At 36.3% G+C, this 18,904-nt stretch overlaps 2 protein-coding genes across 2 annotated transcripts; both read left to right on the top strand.

Moving 5' to 3' along the window:
• Positions 1-1,704: 1,704 nt before the first annotated feature.
• On the top strand, positions 1,705-6,069 carry LOC113751943 (putative late blight resistance protein homolog R1A-4). The gene has a single exon (XM_027296088.1). It carries the CDS (start codon positions 1,705-1,707, stop codon positions 6,067-6,069), a length of 4,365 nt encoding a protein of 1,454 aa, XP_027151889.1.
• A 10,384-nt stretch (positions 6,070-16,453) lies between these two features.
• Positions 16,454-17,987, top strand: LOC113751942. Its single transcript, XM_027296087.1, has 4 exons — positions 16,454-16,748; positions 16,930-17,189; positions 17,369-17,473; positions 17,565-17,987. Exons 1-4 carry the CDS (start codon positions 16,454-16,456, stop codon positions 17,985-17,987), a joined length of 1,083 nt encoding a protein of 360 aa, XP_027151888.1.
• Positions 17,988-18,904: the final 917 nt, after the last annotated feature.

Here is an 18,904-nt window from a genome sequence, read left to right as displayed (position 1 = left end):
ATTTATATCCCAAGTCATTTGTTCTACTCGTATTCTATATATGGTGTTATATTGACATATTTAACCTTGAGGAAATTTTAACCTGCACAACTTGTTATAATAATTTATTTTGACCTGCTAACATATTCAAATTATTCATTTAAAAATCGATCATATTTTTGGATCAACCTAGATCTAACATAGAAAATTTACTGTATATTCATGACAAACAGTAGATAGTATTTAAACTAATTCCTATAATGGTGGATCTAATTTAGTGTACCTGATCAATTCTTCATGTCGCATACTATCATTAAGTTATAGTAATAGAAATTTCAAATGCAATACTATAGCTTGATTTTTTTTTTGGTAAAAAAATTTAATGCATTTTAGCCTCAACTTTCATGTTTCATCCTACAGGATTAAAACGAGAGAGGTAACGCTGTAAAATAGGTAGACTTGGGATGAGTCTATTAGTTATTAATTACTTTTTCAAGACAAAAAAAAAAAAAAGGAAACTGAGGCTTAAAGTTATTTTTGTCTATAGTTTGGCTTTTGGATTAGGTACCCGCTAAGAGGGGCCTTAATGTTAATTTTTCTTTAAAAATTGTAGTTAATTTGAGAAAAGGGTCTAAATACATGAATTGCAATAATTATATCATATCTACGATTAAATGTATCCATTAAGAAGTACTTTCGATACTTAATCCTACTACAAATCCCTTTATCAAGGCTCACTTTTCATATCATGACACGTGTGACATGCCATGTCATGGGACTTGATTTAAATAATCTCACATGGCGCACGTGCCAAAATTTGAAGAGTGAGGTTTGGCAACGGAGCTCCACAGTGGAGCTGAATATCTTTTAAGTGGTTAAGAAGTGTCCAGTAAAATGAGATTCCCTGTACATTTGCGCGAGATTTATTTATAGTAAATTTGCTTAAGTGCATGAATGGTTAACCAGGTTACCATGATAGTTGATACAGCATGGTAATGCTACGACACAACATCATTCTAGAAGGTGCGTCATAAACTAATTGAGATATCAAGAATACACAAACAAGATAAGGTTTGATCCTAACATACTAATTGATCTACAAACCCGATAAAGTTTGACCATTTCCGTGCTCCTGTCCGGGACAGAACTGCCAATCCTATTATTTGCGGACGTCCCAGGCAGTTCACGGCCTGGATGAGGTCTCAAAAATTTATGCGGCTGAAATCACGTCTTGTAATTCGATTTTCATGTCGTGTGGGACCCACAAAAATGTTGTTCTATTGTTACTCGCTGTTGTTCTATTGTTACACCTTGTACAAATGATGTTACACCATGTACAAATGGTGTTACACCTTCCGGAGCGATTGTTCTGACAACCGCTCCAGCCCCCGCGTCCTTTGTTTGCAATACTAAATTCCGTCGCTAGTTGCACAAAAGCCAGGAAAATGTATGAACAAACTGGTTACAGTTGTCAGACAATTGTTATTTTTCATCTACCGCTACAACCATTTGTAATTTAATAATGCAGACGTTGATGTAGATGTACGAATGTATATGCTTTAATCCACTAACCAAAAAAAAAAAAAAAAAAGTTCTCAATCAACGACTCATTCAAGCATTCCATTTCTCAGCAAAGCTCCTCTGTTTGCCGTTCATTTTCATTCTTCAAAACTAAAACAAGAAGTTTAGAATACCATTTGTACTTGTATTTCAGGATCTTTTTCCATGGAGTTCTTTGGAAAACTTGTTAAGAGCACGATCCAAAAAGCTGTTCAGAGTGTGAATCGAAATGTTTTTGATTCTCTATGGGAGGAGTTGTACGAATTGGAACAGCGTTATTATGATAGGGATAGAGATGCTGCAGATCAAATTCGCATCCTTGAAATTGAAGCAGGGCTGATGAGAATGTTTCGGATGTTGGTGGCGAATTGGGATGATGCTGATAAGCAGCGTGGTGCTGGTCAGGGGTTGGGGTCTGTAGTTCGGGATCTTGAAGTTGCATTTAAGAAGGCAATGAATGATGTAAGAATTGCTGCTCGAGAAGAGGTTATTGTAGTTGCAGTTTCTAAGTTAGAACTGAAGCATATGTGTTCGAGCCCACAAGTGGAAGCAGCTTATGAGTATGTTGCATCTAACTACTCATTGAAATCCCACGATTTTTTAAGCAATTATGACAACTGGTATAACTTCTTTAACTGTCTACGAATTATTGTTTGGCGCCAAATTGACTTGCTCAGCCATATCTGCCCACAATTTGGTACCATGTATGTTATGCTAGAGTGTCTCGGTACTTATGTTGAAAAGATGAGATATTCTTGTCCTAATCTACAAATAAAACTTCGGACTCATTTTGGAGGTGCACTTGTCCGCACAGCGCATTTTTCTTATTTGTGCTGGATTCATCGAATGCATGAAGACAAGAAACAGGAGATGATCATCATGCTTTCTGATCTGCTAAAGGCGTTCAAGCCAAATACTCCACAAGTTACGGAGCTGTGTATCAAATTAACCAGCGATCATTGCTCATGCCACTCTGAGCCATATGCATATGTGTATCTGGCAAGAAAATTTGTTGGTTTTCTCATTCCTAAGGAGTGTTCTCGACTTCAAACCTTCGGGGAAAGGCTCAAAGATCTGGTATTCTTTGCCCGCTCCATTTATGTGTCAGATCTCTACAGGGGGGATGATGTGAAGTTGACTTTAATGGAGATTAAAGCAACCATTATAGAGCTTGGATCTTTCGGTTATTCAGTTCATGATAGAGACGAAACATGGGACACCGATCCTGCATTTTTTAGATTGGTAGAAAAGATGGAGCTTCTAAGGGTAGAGGTCTTCCTGATCCAACTGCTAAACCAAAGAGGCAGTTTAAAGTTCCTTGAGCGTCAAATTGATTCTTTCCACAATGAACTGAAGTATTTTCGAGATTACCAGAGAAATGCACCTGTGGCGAAAACTAAAGTTCCTAAGTTGATTTGGTTGCATATCAGACCTGTGGCTGGGGAGGCTGGCTCTGTTTATCGATCATTTCTTGCCAAGTCCATCACTGAAGACAAGTTCACAGATGAGTTACTTAAGTTGCTAGAGAAGATTAAACTTTTGAAGACAGAGGTACTTTTTGAAGAGCTTCTTAGTAGACACCCAAGTCTGACAGACAATGTGAAGCGCCAAATTAACAGCCTTGGTCATTGGCTGGTAGTCAGCAGAACTTATTTGATGGGTCCGCTAGAGGAGAATGAGAAATCGATCTTGACACAAGTAGAGTCAGTAGCAAGGGAAGCAGCTTGTTTCTATTACTCTCTTCTTGAAAATGAAATTACGGAAGAAACAATGAGGAAATTCAGTCATTTGCTTCCTGAGTTAGTTGACAAGATGAAGGTTGTCAATGCAGAGATCAAAGAAATTTACCTACCTCACAGACGGTCATTAAGATCTAATTTTCCCAAGATGGAAGGACTTGGCAGCATTGATTTCTTTTTAGTAGATCTCTTGGAGCAGCTCAAGTCTAAAGCCGGCTCTGTTCTTTCCGTGAAACATAAATTTCATGTCGTTCACAGAGAGATAAAGTTCTTGAGATCATTCCTCACGAACATTGAAGAGCAGTATGATAAGCATCAGGATTTGAAGAGTGTTGCTTCGAGCATTGTACAAGTAACACTCGAGGCAGAATATCTCATTGATTCATTTGTGGCTGGAGATTCTTTGAGATGGTATCATCCATTATGGCTTTCTGATCTCGTGGAAGATCTCAAACTTATTAAGCTTCAGGCAAGAAAAACTTGTAAGAATGCACATGGCATCAAGATTCATAATGTTCCCACCGATTCAACAATGGTATCATCACAAGCAGAAATTCCCAACATTGATGAAGTTGTTATTGATCTTGCTGATGAAAAAAAACTGGTCATTGATAGACTTATAGCAGGATCAGGAAAACTAGGTGTTTTCTCAGTTGTTGGGATGGCTGGACTCGGCAAGACAACTTTAGCCAGGAGGGTGTACAACGATCCTTCAGTTACCTGTCACTTCCACGTTCGAGCATGGTGTTGTATCTCCCAAACATATCAGAAGAGAGAATTGCTTCTTCAAATTTTAGGCGACATTGTGGAACTCACAGATGACGTGCTCGAAATGACTGATGAAGATCTAGAGATGAAGTTGTATCAATGCTTGAAAAGAAATAGGTATGTCGTTGTGATGGACGATATCTGGAGCATTGAGGCATGGTATGATTTCAAAAGACCATTCCCGAATGACAACAATGGAAGCAGAATACTGATCACGACCCGTCACTCTGATGTGGCTGCAAAAGTTCAAGTAGATAGTACTCCTCATCCTCTTCGGCTACTATCTGATGACGAAAGTTGGGAGCTGTTACAAAAGAAGTTGTTCGACACAAAAGAGTGCCCCAGTGAACTGATGGTAGTTGGAAAGCAAATTGCTGAAAGTTGTAAAGGACTCCCTCTTGCAGTTGTTGCAATAGCTGGTCTCCTTGAAAAGACTGACATGATACCTGACAGGTGGAAACAAGTTTCAGAAAGCATATGCTCACAGATTGCCGATGATCCTGAAACGAGGTGCATGGACATTTTAGAGCTCAGCTACAGGTATCTACCCAACTATTTGAAACCTTGCTTTCTTTATATTGCAGTGTTTTTGGAGGACAAAGACATTCCAGTTAGGAAGTTGGCATGGTTATGGAGAGCAGAAGGATTTATAACAGATTCAGGGGTAGAAAGCATGGAAGATATTGCGGAGGGTTACTTGAGGAATCTGATTGGAAGAAGCCTAGTAATGCCTTCCAAAAGAAGATCACGCGGAGGAATGAAAACATGTCGTGTCCATGACATGTTGCGTACATTATGCATCCGAAAGTCTGAAGAAGAGAACCTTCTGCAGTTCCAAAATGGGTATGATGAACTTTTTGATTCTTCTCATGAGGATATAGACTATGGCGTTGATCCCAATTACATTTACCCCAAAAACTCCATCAAATACCAAACACGTCGGCTGTCTATTTGTTCCAAGAGAAATCATTTCACCATGTCAAGACCTTCTGGGCCATTTGTCCGCACTCTGCTGTACTCTGCCACCAGTGATATGTATCCAAGATGTCCCTATGACATCTCCTTCATTTTTGACAACTTTAAACTTCTTAGAGTGCTGGATTTGGAATGCATCAATATGGGAAATTCTTTCCCCACAGGAGTCCTAGTATTGGTTGGTCTGAGATTTTTAGCTCTTTGTGGCGATATAGATAGTATTCCAGCATCAATAAACTATCTCCGCAATCTTGAAACCTTGCTTGTGAAGGGATTGAAAGGTAAAGTATCACTACCTTATGCTATTTGGAGCATGGAAAAGTTGAGACATCTCCATATCAAGAATTATGCTGTCATCACCTTGGAAGATGGTGAAAGCACTGTTTTTACCCCAATACTTAATCTGGTCAGTCTTTCCTCTCCATATCTCTTTTGTGATAAAGGTGCAGAGAATATCATGAGGAGGTTGCTCAAACTTCGGAAAATGAGATGTCTATTTTCTGAATTACCTGATGATACAGGAAAGTGTAATCAGTTTCCAATACTGAATTTTCTAACAGAGCTTGAGTCCCTCAATGTACTGTACTCAGGCAGGATTGCTCTTTCATGTAACTTTGACTTCCCATTGAATCTCAGGAAGTTAACTGTGTCAAAGTTTCGCCTGCCATGGGATTGTATTTCGGAGATTGGGAGATTACCAAACCTTGAGGTTCTTAAATTACTCTCTAAAGCTTTTGAGGGGAAAGTGTGGGAGATGAAAGAAGGAGAGTTCCTTAAACTGAAATTTTTGAAGCTCGACAGCCTAAACATTGCTGAATGGAATGCCTGTAGTGACCACCTGCCGCAGCTTGTACACCTAATTTTACGAAGTTGCAGGGAGCTCAAGGAGGTCCCCTCTGGTTTCGGTGACAGTTCTACTCTGGAGATGATTGAGGTGCAATTTTGCACAAGCTCTCTTGTGGAGTCTGTGAGACAGCTCCAGCAGGAACAACTTGACATGGGGAATGAGCTGAAGGTCATTGTTGATCGGTCAGACTTGGACTTTTGATCACCACGGTTCTTTCAGGTAAAACTTTGGCATGTTATTCTAATTACTACCGAGTAAATCTATTCTTTTGTTATGACTTTTTATGTGTTAGGCTTTGTATACTTTCTTTGTTACCAATTTTTCTGGATTCTGTGCTTTTTGAGACTTCTTCTATCACCTCTTAAAAAATCATGATTATTTTACTCTTGAATCATTACTTCATAAATTAAGGTCTTGAAGTTATCATTTTCAGTCTAGGTTTGCTTTCACAGTACAGTTCTTAAGTGGTTTTGATCCTGTTAATTGTCAGTAAACCTTTTCGATGACCTCTTAGAAAGAATTAATGTGACCAAAAGAGAAGAATTGCACTGAATGCATTAAAGACAGCTTTAAACACAACTTTTGTTTGAGCCGAATTTTTTCCAGTTGCCAAAATTTGTCTCTTTAGGCCAAAACTTGGGCATTTGCTCACAGAACTAATAGACAAATATCTGTTTCTAGTTGGCTGTGTGGAAAAGAGAGTAAACCTCTCAAGGTCGAGAAAGTAAAAGTCTCAGCAGATGTTGGAAAAAGGGAATCTGAATGATCTTACATCAAGGAGTTCGGCTTGGACGAGAAAAAGCCTCAATCTAAAAGGGTTTTCCTCAATTTTGGCAGCGAAATGCACTTTCAAGGCTGATTTTTCTCACCGCTACTAGCCTGGTTAGTGTTGAAGATTCAGCTTTTGTAGTCTTTAGTCTGTATCCACTTTTTATCAAAATTTGCCTTTCCAACACTTTCCCCTCAAATCCAATCTCAGAATTTTTTTGGGAAAACACAGGCTTTAAAATCTCTTTGTGCTTTTTTCTGGAATAATCAGTTTAGGGACTCAGTTCTGCTGCATCTCATGTCTTTCTTCTTGCTATTCAGATTTTCTTAGGAGTGGCTTTCTACTGTGGGTTTCCTTCCCGGTTTTTGTATTTACCCCTGTTTTCTACAATTCCAGGAGGATCTTTACTGTTGTGGAGTGAATTTTACAAGCCTGGTGGCAATTCTAGAAGATTGTACATTGGAAGAGGCCTTGCTGTCGTTAATATGGTCTTTTGCTGCTTCAGTTTGTTTGGGTTCTTATTGCCTGTTTTCCTCCGAAGGGTCTTCAAGATATATTATTCATCTAGGAATGGGAATAAAACTTTATTATTTTATGGCGGAAACTTGAAGATTTTATATTTTGAGGGACATTGGAAGAGGCCTTCCCCCATAATATGAATACACGTTTGAAAGATTTTGTAAGCTTCCCTTTTTTGAGGAGTCTGGCTTTGATTTATTCTAGCTTACATTGCTGTATTTTGAGAATGGATATTTTGAGAAGTACTTTTGATCATGTTATTGCTTACAGTGTGATCCCGTTTCGGGTTACTGAACTATTTTTAGTATACGGGAAAAATGCACTTTTCATCCTCAAAGTTTGAGTTGTTGACCAATTTCATCCTCAAAGTTTCACCCAAAGCACATTTCATCCTCAAAGTTCCGTAATTTTGGCTAATTAAGGACAATTGACGGGAATTGGCAAATTTATCGTTAGAACCAACGGTTTTACCCAACAAAAAATGGGTAAAATCGAATGGAGCCATTTTTAACGGAACAATAATTTGCAACGGACGAAAAGCTCCATTCTTCTCCTTCTTCCCTCTGCCTTTCTGCAACCCCAAAATTTTTTTACCAATCTCTGAATCTTTAAACCTTTCATCCTTAGAGCATATGCTAGTGGTTTTAAAGTCTCATTTTTGCCAAATAAGGAGCAGAAGTTCTGAAGTCTCCAGTGGTTCATCAACTCCATTCTGCAACTGTGGATTGAGAACAAAAATGAGCACCTGTTGGCGCGGTGAGAATCCGGGAAGAAGATTCCTTGTAAAGAGCAATTGGAGACTTCATTTTTGTTCTCAACCCACAGTTGCAGAATGGAGTTGATGAACCACTGGAAATTTCAGAACTTTTGCTCCTTATTAGGCAAAAATGAGACTTCAGAACCACTGGCAGATGCTCTGAGGATGAAAGGTTTAAAGATCCAGAGATTGGCAAAAAAATTTTGGGGTTGCAAAAAGGCAGAGAGAAGAAGGAGAAGAATGGAGCTTTTCGTCCGTTGCAAATTATTGTTCCGTTAAAAAATGGCTCCATTCGATTTTACCCATTTTTTGTGCGGTAAAACCGTTAGTTCTAACGATAAATTTGCCAATTCCCGTCAATTGTCCTTAATTAGCCAAAATTACGGAACTTTGATGATGAAATGTGCTTTGGGTGAAACTTTGACGATGAAATTGGTCAACAACCCAAACTTTGAGGATGAAAAATGCATTTTTCCCTTAGTATACTGGTGTCACTTGTTTCTTTCTTCCTTTTGTCTCTGCTTGAACGGCTATACCATCTAACTTGAATAGTGATTGCTCGTGCATGATGTTAGGGACCATACGTTTATCTTGAAACAACATTTCAGGATTTTTGCTGAAGCAACATTTGCCAACTAAGCCAGTAGATAAATGCTATGGGAACATTTTATGTTGCTGATTTTCAGGTTTTGATGTCAGGTGGCTTGCTTTCATTTAATTACATATAGAGAAATAAAGGATAAATTCCACATAACCCTCTATGATTTCACTTACACATGGTTCCCTTAACATGTCAAAATATCCACTTCACTCCCTATGGTTTAATGCAAAGCCGAAACTTGATGGAGAATAACTTAGGGAAAAAAATTCACTTTTCATTCTTAAACTTTCGGTTAGGGACATATTTCGTCTCCAAACTTTTAGATGCACTATATTTAGTACATGAATTAATTATTTTGGGTCATATTTAGTCCAAAAACGATAAAACATTCAACTTGGATGGAAAAGACTGACGTGACCATTAATTTTGATTGATAAATTATTTTTACTTAACGGTCACTGCTAATCACGTGACTTTCTCTATCCAAATTAAGCAATTTACCATTTTTGGACTAAATGTGGCAAAAAATAATTAATTCATGTACTAAATGTGGTGCGTCTAAAAGTTTGAGGACAAAATGTGTCCTTAACTCAAAATTTAGGGATGAAAAGTGGATTTTTCCGGAATAACTTATATAATGTCATTAGTTGAAATATCAGTGATGCCTTTACTTAGATATTAAATTGAACAATTGCCTAACCATTTTGCATATAACCATAAGGGATTATGTACATAAATAAAAAAATCACCTGAGGCTAAAGTGATATTCATGCAAATTATAAGGATGTTAAGTGGATATTTTGATTCTATCACACACGCACGTCTGGTAGAATTGCTGTAACGAATGGTGCATTCGGTACATTTTTCATTTACGTTAAACCACATGGCGGTTACGTGACTATATTTAAAGGGTCATCTGCCATCATGCAAAATTGCAGGGGGGTATATGCAATTTACCCAAAAATAAACAATCAAACGGTTTCCATTTTCAATGAGGGCGGTGTAGTTTAACCATTTCTCTTTCCTTGATACTGCTTGGAGAAAACAAAGGACGATAGGGTTAAGGTTGTGCTGCATTGGAAAAGGTCCATTTTCTTCTCGTTTCTTTGCTCACCTACCATTTGCATAGGGCTGCAAAAGAATGTAATCAAACTAAAAACTCTTTTTGAAATTTGTTTATTCATTTTTATTGTGTTTGAAATTGCATATAAGTTCAGATCCTTCATTTATCAGATTAACCTCAAAAAAGCTTTTTACTGTACCAAAGTTGATGAGCTTCAATTCTACATGTATATGTACATATTTATAAATATTAATCAAATTTAACACAAGTCAAATTTGAACTTTAGCAAAAATTTCATCAAATGTACATGTATATGTGTGTGCGTATTTCTCAAAAAAAAAAAAAATCTTATTGTGTCTATGAATGTGTGAAAACTATTAGGTTTATTGATTTCCAGTTGCTCTAGCTTGTCTTTACTCTGTTTGATTCTAGGAATTACTGAAAATTTTTAAGATGTGGATTGGAAATGCTGGAATTAGCAATAGATCAAATGTTATGTGAATCATATGGCATTCTGAATGAAGGAAATTTATAATTACAGTAATAATAAATACAGGAAAAAGTTTAGATCCAATATACAATGCCTATTTGAATAAGCTTGGGTTAATCTATATCTTGCACTTTCATTTAGATTAGCCGAAAGAGAATTACAAAACAATTATGTTCCTGAAACTCTGATAAATTTTAAAAGCGTTGATTATTTGTCAAGATGGGGATTCGGCCGGGCATTGATGATGAGAAATTTGTGAAATATTTTACTCCTGCATGGGATTCTTGTTTACTTAATTTTCACCACTGTCTATTTCATAGACATAGAACTAGTTTATAATTATTGGTTATGCAGGAGTATCATTAATTTTGTGTTTAGTCTTAAGTTAATAATAATTATTTTTTTAATATTTTTTCAGCTCATATTGGTATAGGCCGAATAATCTAGTTACTAAGAGAGCTCAACAATATCGAATGAAATACATTTACCAAATTAAAAAGGGTCAATTACGAATTGCATACAATCAATCATGTGTTTTTTCATTTATTTATTTTTAAATCATGCATATTAAAACGCAACAAAGTTGTCCTAGTAATCGTGTGTATTGTTCCGTCGTCGTATTAGAATCCTATCCATGTCATGAAACTCTAAGTTTAACATGACCCTAATAATAATCCATGGTGTTTGTGTTTGATAAATTTTCGCCCTATGGTGTTATATTTGACATAATTAATTAATTTATTCCTAGCAAGATTATATATATGTATCTAAAATTTTACTTTATTTTTAAATTTTAATAGGCGTGGGTGGGATTTAAGAAGTGGGGGAGGGAGAGGAGATTTGAATTCAAAATCTTTAATTCTTGATGTCCGTAGTCACTAGATTAATGCTTCCTCTGCAAATTAAACATAACTTGTTAACATATTCACATTAAAACTTTGAACTTTGATCCTTTAACAAATTAATCATGTTTTTGGACCAACCTAGCTATGATCGACACTTTAGTGTATAACCGATATGTAATGTTTGGGTTAAATATTAAAAAGTTCCCTGTAGTTTAGCAAATATTCAATATACTTTCCTATAGTTTAAAAACCCAAAATTTTATCTCTCTACTTTATAAGTTTTTGAAATATCAATGGAAATTGTCGAAACTTACGTTGGCAAGCATAATATTACAATTGCCCCCATATAGATAAATGGTTTAAGTATCAAAAATTCCCTATGGTTTATGAAATGTTAAATTTATCCTCTTGTCGTTTCAAAACCAACAATTTCATCTGTCGTGGTTAGTAAGATTTCTAAATTGCAATAGTTTTCATAAAACATAACCAGATTTGTAAGAAACGCATGGCTGGTGCTACATTTTTTTTGTTAAAAGTATTTTTGACGCAAAAGTATAACTTGATTTGCCCATTATACCCTTATGTAAGATAAAATACCCAAAGTGTTGTCCACAGTTGGTCCAAATCTTCTAGAAGAGAAAGTAGTGGATTTGGAGATAAATCAGGCTTCTGCTAGTTCATACATGCTCGTCGTGCTTGACTTGGGAAAAAAGGTTAAAAACTTTAAATTCCATAATTGAATATTATTACATAGTTCATGGGAAGATAAATGATCTATTTTGTAGTTGTACCGAAGTGAAATATACAAAACATATTTCCTGTGTCTTTGGAAATATATGTCAACTAATTGAGGGAGTGGTGGAGTTAGGGATCTAAGTTATCAATACAGACTTTGGATTGTTGAAAGAAGACTATGGTGAAAGTTGTTAATTGGTAAAAAGCCATCAGTATTTGATAAAACTTGTAAACCACGAAGAGTTATTGTAAGGTTCTAAACCTTAGGAAGGTAAATTGAACATTCTCAAACCACAAGGGTGTTTTTGTTATTCAACGTGCTTATTTATATGGTGGCAATTATCATGTTTTGCTGGCGGACGCTAGTTTTGACAATTTTCATAAAAAAAAATTCTACAACTTACAAACAACAGGGAGCTATATTATAACTTAAAAGAGTCAATTCACCGGAAAGCCCATGAAAATGTACAGAAATTATGCTAATTTGAAGAAAAACAGAAAAGAAAAATTCTTTATGAGCTTGACTTGTATGAAGCAAAATTTCTTATTCGTGCATGAAAGGCAATTTTCTTACTAAAACTTTTGAGTGAATGTTTGGAAATTGCTGATTATGCTAAACTAAAGAAAAATAGGCAAAAAAGTTTCTGAACACCAGCTCTTAAAGGAGGTTTGTTGAGACTAACCGAGTTACCCATGAAGGACAGGCAATTTGGTGGGAGACAAGGGTTGAACCCCTGACCTCCCATCCCACCAGGAGAGGTGGTGGCCACTGAGTTAGAGTTAGAATACAAATATGTTCACAGATATTATTTTGTTTGCCTCATGCATATGTTTTGCAACCTTTTTTTTTTATATTTTTAATTAATTTTTTATTTTATATATATCACATCACAAAAAATTCTTCAAGTATAATAAAAAGATAGAGTGAATTACTGTAGTAACTCCTCGTCTTAATAAGTGACTTGCCCATGGGTCGACACTTGGCACATGCTTAATACTTGGAATAAGGAATTTTGCTTCTCTTTTCCATTGCTTCAGCTTCATTAGATATGATGGGCTCGAAACATCACAGTTAAAGTTGAGATTATAGTTAAAGCGGCTGGAAACATCACATTCAACCTTTTCTGGAAATGCTCTTTCAAGACTGGGAATAAATGGGTTTCCTGCTTTTGTTATCCTAAAAGGCCCCGGAGATTTTAAATTATTGTATTTGCTATTTGCCAATGTGGATCGTTTATGTGTTGTCTCATGTTGGCCCATTGAATTACAATTAACAAACTAATCTCCTATTCCAACCGTTAGATGATAGTAAAGTTCATCAGTTAACCAATTCATCGATTTGAAACTCCTTTCCTACAGCTCTCACTCCACATAAAGCCCATAAATCCCAAAAGCTCACAAATTTGTTAAAATTATATCAAATCTAGCACATTCATCATTCAAATCAATTACAAGAAAATAGAATTCTCATACTAGTAATATTGCACTAATCATTTGCATTTTGACCGCATTTTCATACATCAAAGAAAACCTAAAAAAAAATGAAAAATTCTAAACTAGAAATTAAAATTTTTAAAAATTGCCACAAAAATTGTCAGTATAAATATGCCCCTCTCCCACACCTGAACATTATATTATCCCCAATGTAAAAAATAAGGAGTAAAAGAGAAGTAAAGAGGACTTTCCTGAACATGAAGATTAAGGATGCGAGGTAAAAGGCCTTGTGAAGCCAACAGAAGCAAATTAGGCCGCCAAGTTCTATGTCATCCTAGAACTATGAAACTCAATATTGGCAATTCGACTATCTGGCTACGAAATCTGCCCACGCAAACTCTGGAACTGAGTATCTCAATTAGATGGTGAGGGTGGCACGGATGTAGAAGGACCTGTCTTATCTATAGATGGAGTAGCATTTAAGGTAACAGACATGGTTCGAAGTCTCGGCCGAGACCGAGACGACTCGGCCGAGTCGTCACCGTCTCGGTCCCTACCGATACGATATCGTGACGAAACGATACCGAGATACTTGACTCGCCGAGAAATCGGCCGAGACGTCACCGCAACGGATTGACTCGGCCGAGTCACACGAGTCACTCCGAGTTATCCCGAGTCAAGACGAGAAATCGGCCGAGTTACACCGTGACGGATTGACTCGGCCAATTCTTTTGCTATTTTTTATTATTTTTGTTTAGCATACTATTTTTATATTATTAATAATTTTGAAAATATTAAATACTTTAAAATTTGCGTCTCACCGAGATCGCGACCGGTATGCCGAGACCGATGTGGAACGTTCCGGACCGCGACCATGACCGCGACCACGACTTTGAACCATGGTAACAGAAGAAGGTAGAGTGACCCAAGCCGAGACCAAAGCTGTATCTCCTCAGGAGGTACAAACTAGTATTGGTCATTAACACGATGAATAACTCTCATTCGCTCTAAACAAGCCAAATCTAATGGATCCATTGGACAAGCAACATTAACCATCATAGCCTATCCCGAATGAGTCACATATCTGCTGAGCTATATGGCTTATGATAGGGTGTAAAATTGCTATTCAATTCATGATTATTTTTCCTTGATTTTAGCCAAATATTGTATTAATTGGTGGATTCTACTTATACTTGGTTAATGGCGCCAATTGTAGGAAATGAGCAAAAAGTGATAACATGGGCGATTTTCTAGCATGTTAAGAATTAATTTGGTGGTGGCACGGTTAGAATCTTTCAAGTCTAGTAAACTCGAGAATTTTCTGTGCACGGGGACTTTCAAGTTCGAGTCGAAGTCCGGACAGCTTTTGGGTGAAGATTTGAAAGACATTGATTTTCTTTATTAGTTATAGTATTGGATTGGGAAATGTAAAACATTATCTTTTGTAGTATCTTTTCTAATTAGGAAATACGTCTTCATTATTGGTAGTTGATACAAAGTAGGAAACTAAAAGGGAGAATAAGGGAAGCTAGCATCCCGCATGATTAATACTTCGGTAAGCAAGAAACAATTGGTGAGCCATCGTGACTAGTCTCGCGTCAAACAATAGCCGCTTGGCTTTTCTCTTCATCCTCTATTTTCTTTAGTTTTCTTCATTTTTCAAAAGGCTTATGCGACTCTTTTCAATGGAATTGCTGGGGTTACTCTCGATGGAGAGTAACTAATTCCCTTTTTCTAGCCAAGGAACAATATCTGTGAGATCTAATCGTTTTATAAATTTCTTTTATTTATTAGTATTTGTATGTCTTCTGGTTTAATTTCTCATGGTTGTTAGTTGTTTGAATATCAAAGACTTCTGATATTTAATTCAATCTAACAAACTATTATCAGTTAGGGCAGTTAAATCCGTAATTATTTAATTATATTAAATTATTGACAACTAATATGATTGGAGCCATGTTAGGGAGACATACGATCTAATTTAAATAAACCCTGCTAGTGTGTTTGTTAATTAGAATAGGGCTTTTCTGATTTTTAATGCAATCAACAAATTAAATCCTATGAGCATACCTAGGGTTATCTCTTGGTTAGGGAAGTAGTTACTGAGCGTGCCTTAATTATCGAGACACTAAGAAAAAGTTGGTTATTTATCGTTTGTATGACAACTATAACATGTTTATTTGTGAAAAATTGAAATAATTCTTGCATCAATGATTAGTTGTTTGAACCACTCCCGAAGTAATTTCCTTGGCTAGAGCTCGTTAATCCTTGAATTAAGTTTAATTTGCTTTAGCTTAATTATTTTTAATTTGCATTGATTGTTTATTTTTATTTTCAATTATCCAAATTTCCTTAGATTAATTTTCACTTGGAAAGAAACAAATTTTTCTCCTAATCCCTGCGGAAACAACCCTACTTATCATTGAATTCGTTTACATCTTTGAGAGTAGGAATTTATTATTGTACAGGCCCAACACCTATCAATTTTTGGTGCCGTTGCCGGGGAATTGGAATTAGAATATTTGTTTCTTTTCTTATTTTATTTTCTGGTATTTTTGCTAGTTTATGACTCGTTGTTCCCGTACAGGTGATTTAATCTTTGATCCCGAGCTTGAAAAGACAGCACATAGGCTACGAAAAGAAACCTGAATATGTAAAGGAGAGCAGTCATTTACTGCATCTCCAAGGCTTAATTTGGCCGTGGATTTATTGGAATCTGCAAGTGACTACTCAAGTGATTCTGAGCACAAGGAAGTTATCATGACAAATAACAATCGAACTTTGAGGAAGTTGGCTGTCTCGGATTTAAACCAGCAGCTTTTGTGCATTACTTTTCCTGATTTTGCTGAAAATGTAACGTTTGAATTGAAATCAAGACTAATACATCTCTTCCCCAATTTTCGTGGCTTGCCAGGTGAATAACCCCACAAGCACCTGCATGAATTCACAGTGGCATGCACAAGTATGAAGCCACCAGGTGTCACTAGGAACAAATCAAAATGCGGGCATTCCCTTTTTTATTAAAGGGAGGTGCCAAGGATTTGCTATATTACTTGCCAGCAGGGAGTATCTCAATGCGGACAGACATGAAAAGAAAGTTCTTGAAAAAATACTTCCTTGCATCTCGGGCTGCAAGTTTACGAAAAGAGATTTGTGGAATTAAGTAAAGTCCCGAGGAATCTCTCTACGAATATTGGGAAAGGTTCAAGAGATTGTGCACCAGTTGTCCCCCAACATCAAATTAGTGAACAACTCCTCATCCAATACTTCTATGAAAGCCTGCTCTACAGAGATAGGAGTATCATTGACACTGCAAGTGGAGGTGTTTTAGTGAACAAAATTCATTAGGAAGTTTGGGAATTAATTGAGAGCATGGCTGAAAACTCCCAACATTTCGGTACAAGAGAGGATACTTCAACTCGTCATGTAAATAATGTGGGCATTTTATCAATGCAAGAGCAGTTGGCAGAGTTAACTTCTATGGTTCGTCAAATGGCAATGAAAAATGTGCAACAAGTTAAGAAATATGAAATTTGCAAAGATGTTAGCCACCCTACCGATGGGTGTCCAATGCTACAAGATGATAGCATGGAACAAGTAAATATGGTTGGACACACGCCCGTGCCCCATAGACAATACGATTCTTACTCCAACACGTATAATCCAGGTTGGAGACACCACCCAAATTTTAACTATGGGGAAAATAAGCAAAATTCTATCCCTAACAGACACAACCACAACACCCATCAAGACCCCAACCCTCTTCATCTAATACAGACACATCTCTTGAGGAAATGGTCAAGGCATTGGTTGCTAACATAGCGCAACTTCAGCAAAACATCTTGCAGTATCAGTAGAGGATAGATGCAAGTATACAAGATCTAAAAAACTAGTAAGTCAAATTGCCTCTGTGATGAACAGCCTGAAGTTTCAAGGACTAGGAAAACTACCTTCTCAACCTAAGGTGAATCTAAAGAACGTGAGTGCCATAACCCTCATAAGTGAAAAGAAAATTGAAGGGCCAAAACCTATAGTTCTGGAGGACAAAAGTGAAGATCAAATTGAAAAGGAGAAGGAGGAAGAGGGATTCATTAAAACAACTCCTGAGGTAACTTCCAATCTTGTAATTAAAGTTAAATCAAATCCGACTTCCTTTCCTATCAAGTTAGAGAAATTCAAGAAACAAGATGAAGAGAGGGAGATTTTGGAAGTGTTTCAAAAGGTGGCAATCAATGTCCCTTTGTTGGACACAATCAAGCAAGTACCAAAGTATGCTAATTTTTGAAGAGATTGTGCGTCTACAAGAAGAAATTGAGAGGTGATGAAAGAATTGTGATGGAGGAAAATGTATCAGCAGTACAAAAGAATCTTCCACCCAAGTGTGGAGATCAGGTATGTTTTCTATCTCCTGTCGAATAGGAAACACTAAAATTAAAAAAGCCATGATAGATTTAGGAGGTTCCATTAATGTGATCCCCAAGAGGAAACTGATATCATAATTCAATTAGCTGATCGTACAAATGCATATCCTGTTGGGTTAGTTGAAGATATTCTGGTCCAAGTTAATGAATTAGTGTTTCCTAGGGAGTTTTATATTCTTGACATGAATGACAAACGCTCTCTTAATTCATCACCGGTTATACTAGGGAGATCCTTTCTGAGTACATCTCGTATAAAAATTGATGTTAATGAGAGTACTTTGACGATGGAATTTGATGGAGAAGTAGCTCATTTTAACATTTTTTATGAAATAAAAAATCCTGTTAACTCTCATTTTGTGCTTGCCATTCATGCTACTAATCCCTCTGTGCAAAAATTTTCTGAATTTGATTGTAGGGGTAAATTCAAAATTGTTACGAACAAGTATCATAGGATGAAAGCAATTTATGAGGTGAAAATGAGTTGAAAATTAAGAAGATGGTTGTACTCAATGGCTATATGAATCCTGGAGGAATGTCACCGATTGCAAGAAAATTTGAATTACATCCACATTGAGAACTGATGCTTCACGTCTAGTCAAAGAAGTTAAAAATTGACACTTATTGAAAGGCAACCCAATTCATTTTCTGTTATTTGTTCATTTTATTATGTGTTTCATTATGTTTGTTGGTTTTTTGGGGCATAAACTAAGAAACAACACCTTAGTGTTGCAAAAAAAACTTATAATAGACTTGTATTGAAGGTGGAAAATGAGCTTATGTTCTACATTCATCAACTCACTATTTATAGTGATTACATGAAACAAACTAACAAAATATCCCACTAACAATTATCCTAAAAATCTCAACAAAATATAATCTTCTTCTACTAGCAAATCTTAGCTAATATATTTGTTAACAAACCAACATGATCTTTGGTTAACAAATATCCTTGTTTTCTAATAACTAAATTATTTTGATATCAAACATAATCTAGCAAAATCGGTAGGAAAAGTTGGCATATCTCAACACTCCTCCTTGCTACTTTTGCTGCAGATTTTTAATTTTCTTCTCAAATCTCTGAACCTTGTTTTGGACAAGGCTTTCATAAAAATGTCTGCAATCTGGTCTTCAGTCTGGCAATGTTTCTTGAGACAAACTTCAAAACCAATACCAAATTTTCTGATGTGTTCAAATGACTCCTTTGCAACTTGAAAGTGGAACTTCCATACGCAATAGATGAACCTGAAGAAGAAATTCGCAATACAAAAAAAGATTGCTACGAGAGACATAAAACAATCTTTCAAATTTTTGTATGGCCTTTCATCAGCTTTGTCATCACCATCATCCTTGGGTAGCTTTTCATGAATTTTCACAATTTAGCCTCCTTCAATTGACTCATCAA

This window comes from Coffea eugenioides, chromosome 11 (assembly GCF_003713205.1).
Source record: "Coffea eugenioides isolate CCC68of chromosome 11, Ceug_1.0, whole genome shotgun sequence".
Taxonomy (NCBI): domain Eukaryota; kingdom Viridiplantae; phylum Streptophyta; class Magnoliopsida; order Gentianales; family Rubiaceae; genus Coffea; species Coffea eugenioides.
Note: the sequence above shows the minus strand (reverse complement) of the source record. Positions and strands in the feature narration are given on the sequence as shown.

Coding starts and splice junctions, on each gene's coding strand:
- LOC113751942 (XM_027296087.1), top strand. CDS start 16,454: ATGGCTGAAAACTCCCAACATTTCGGTACAAGAGAGGATACTTCAACT. Junction 17,190..17,368: donor TCATTAAAACAACTCCTGAG/GTAACTTCCAAT, acceptor TAATTTTTGAAG/AGATTGTGCGTCTACAAGAA. Junction 17,474..17,564: donor CACCCAAGTGTGGAGATCAG/GTATGTTTTCTA, acceptor GATCCCCAAGAG/GAAACTGATATCATAATTCA.
- LOC113751943 (XM_027296088.1), top strand. CDS start 1,705: ATGGAGTTCTTTGGAAAACTTGTTAAGAGCACGATCCAAAAAGCTGTT.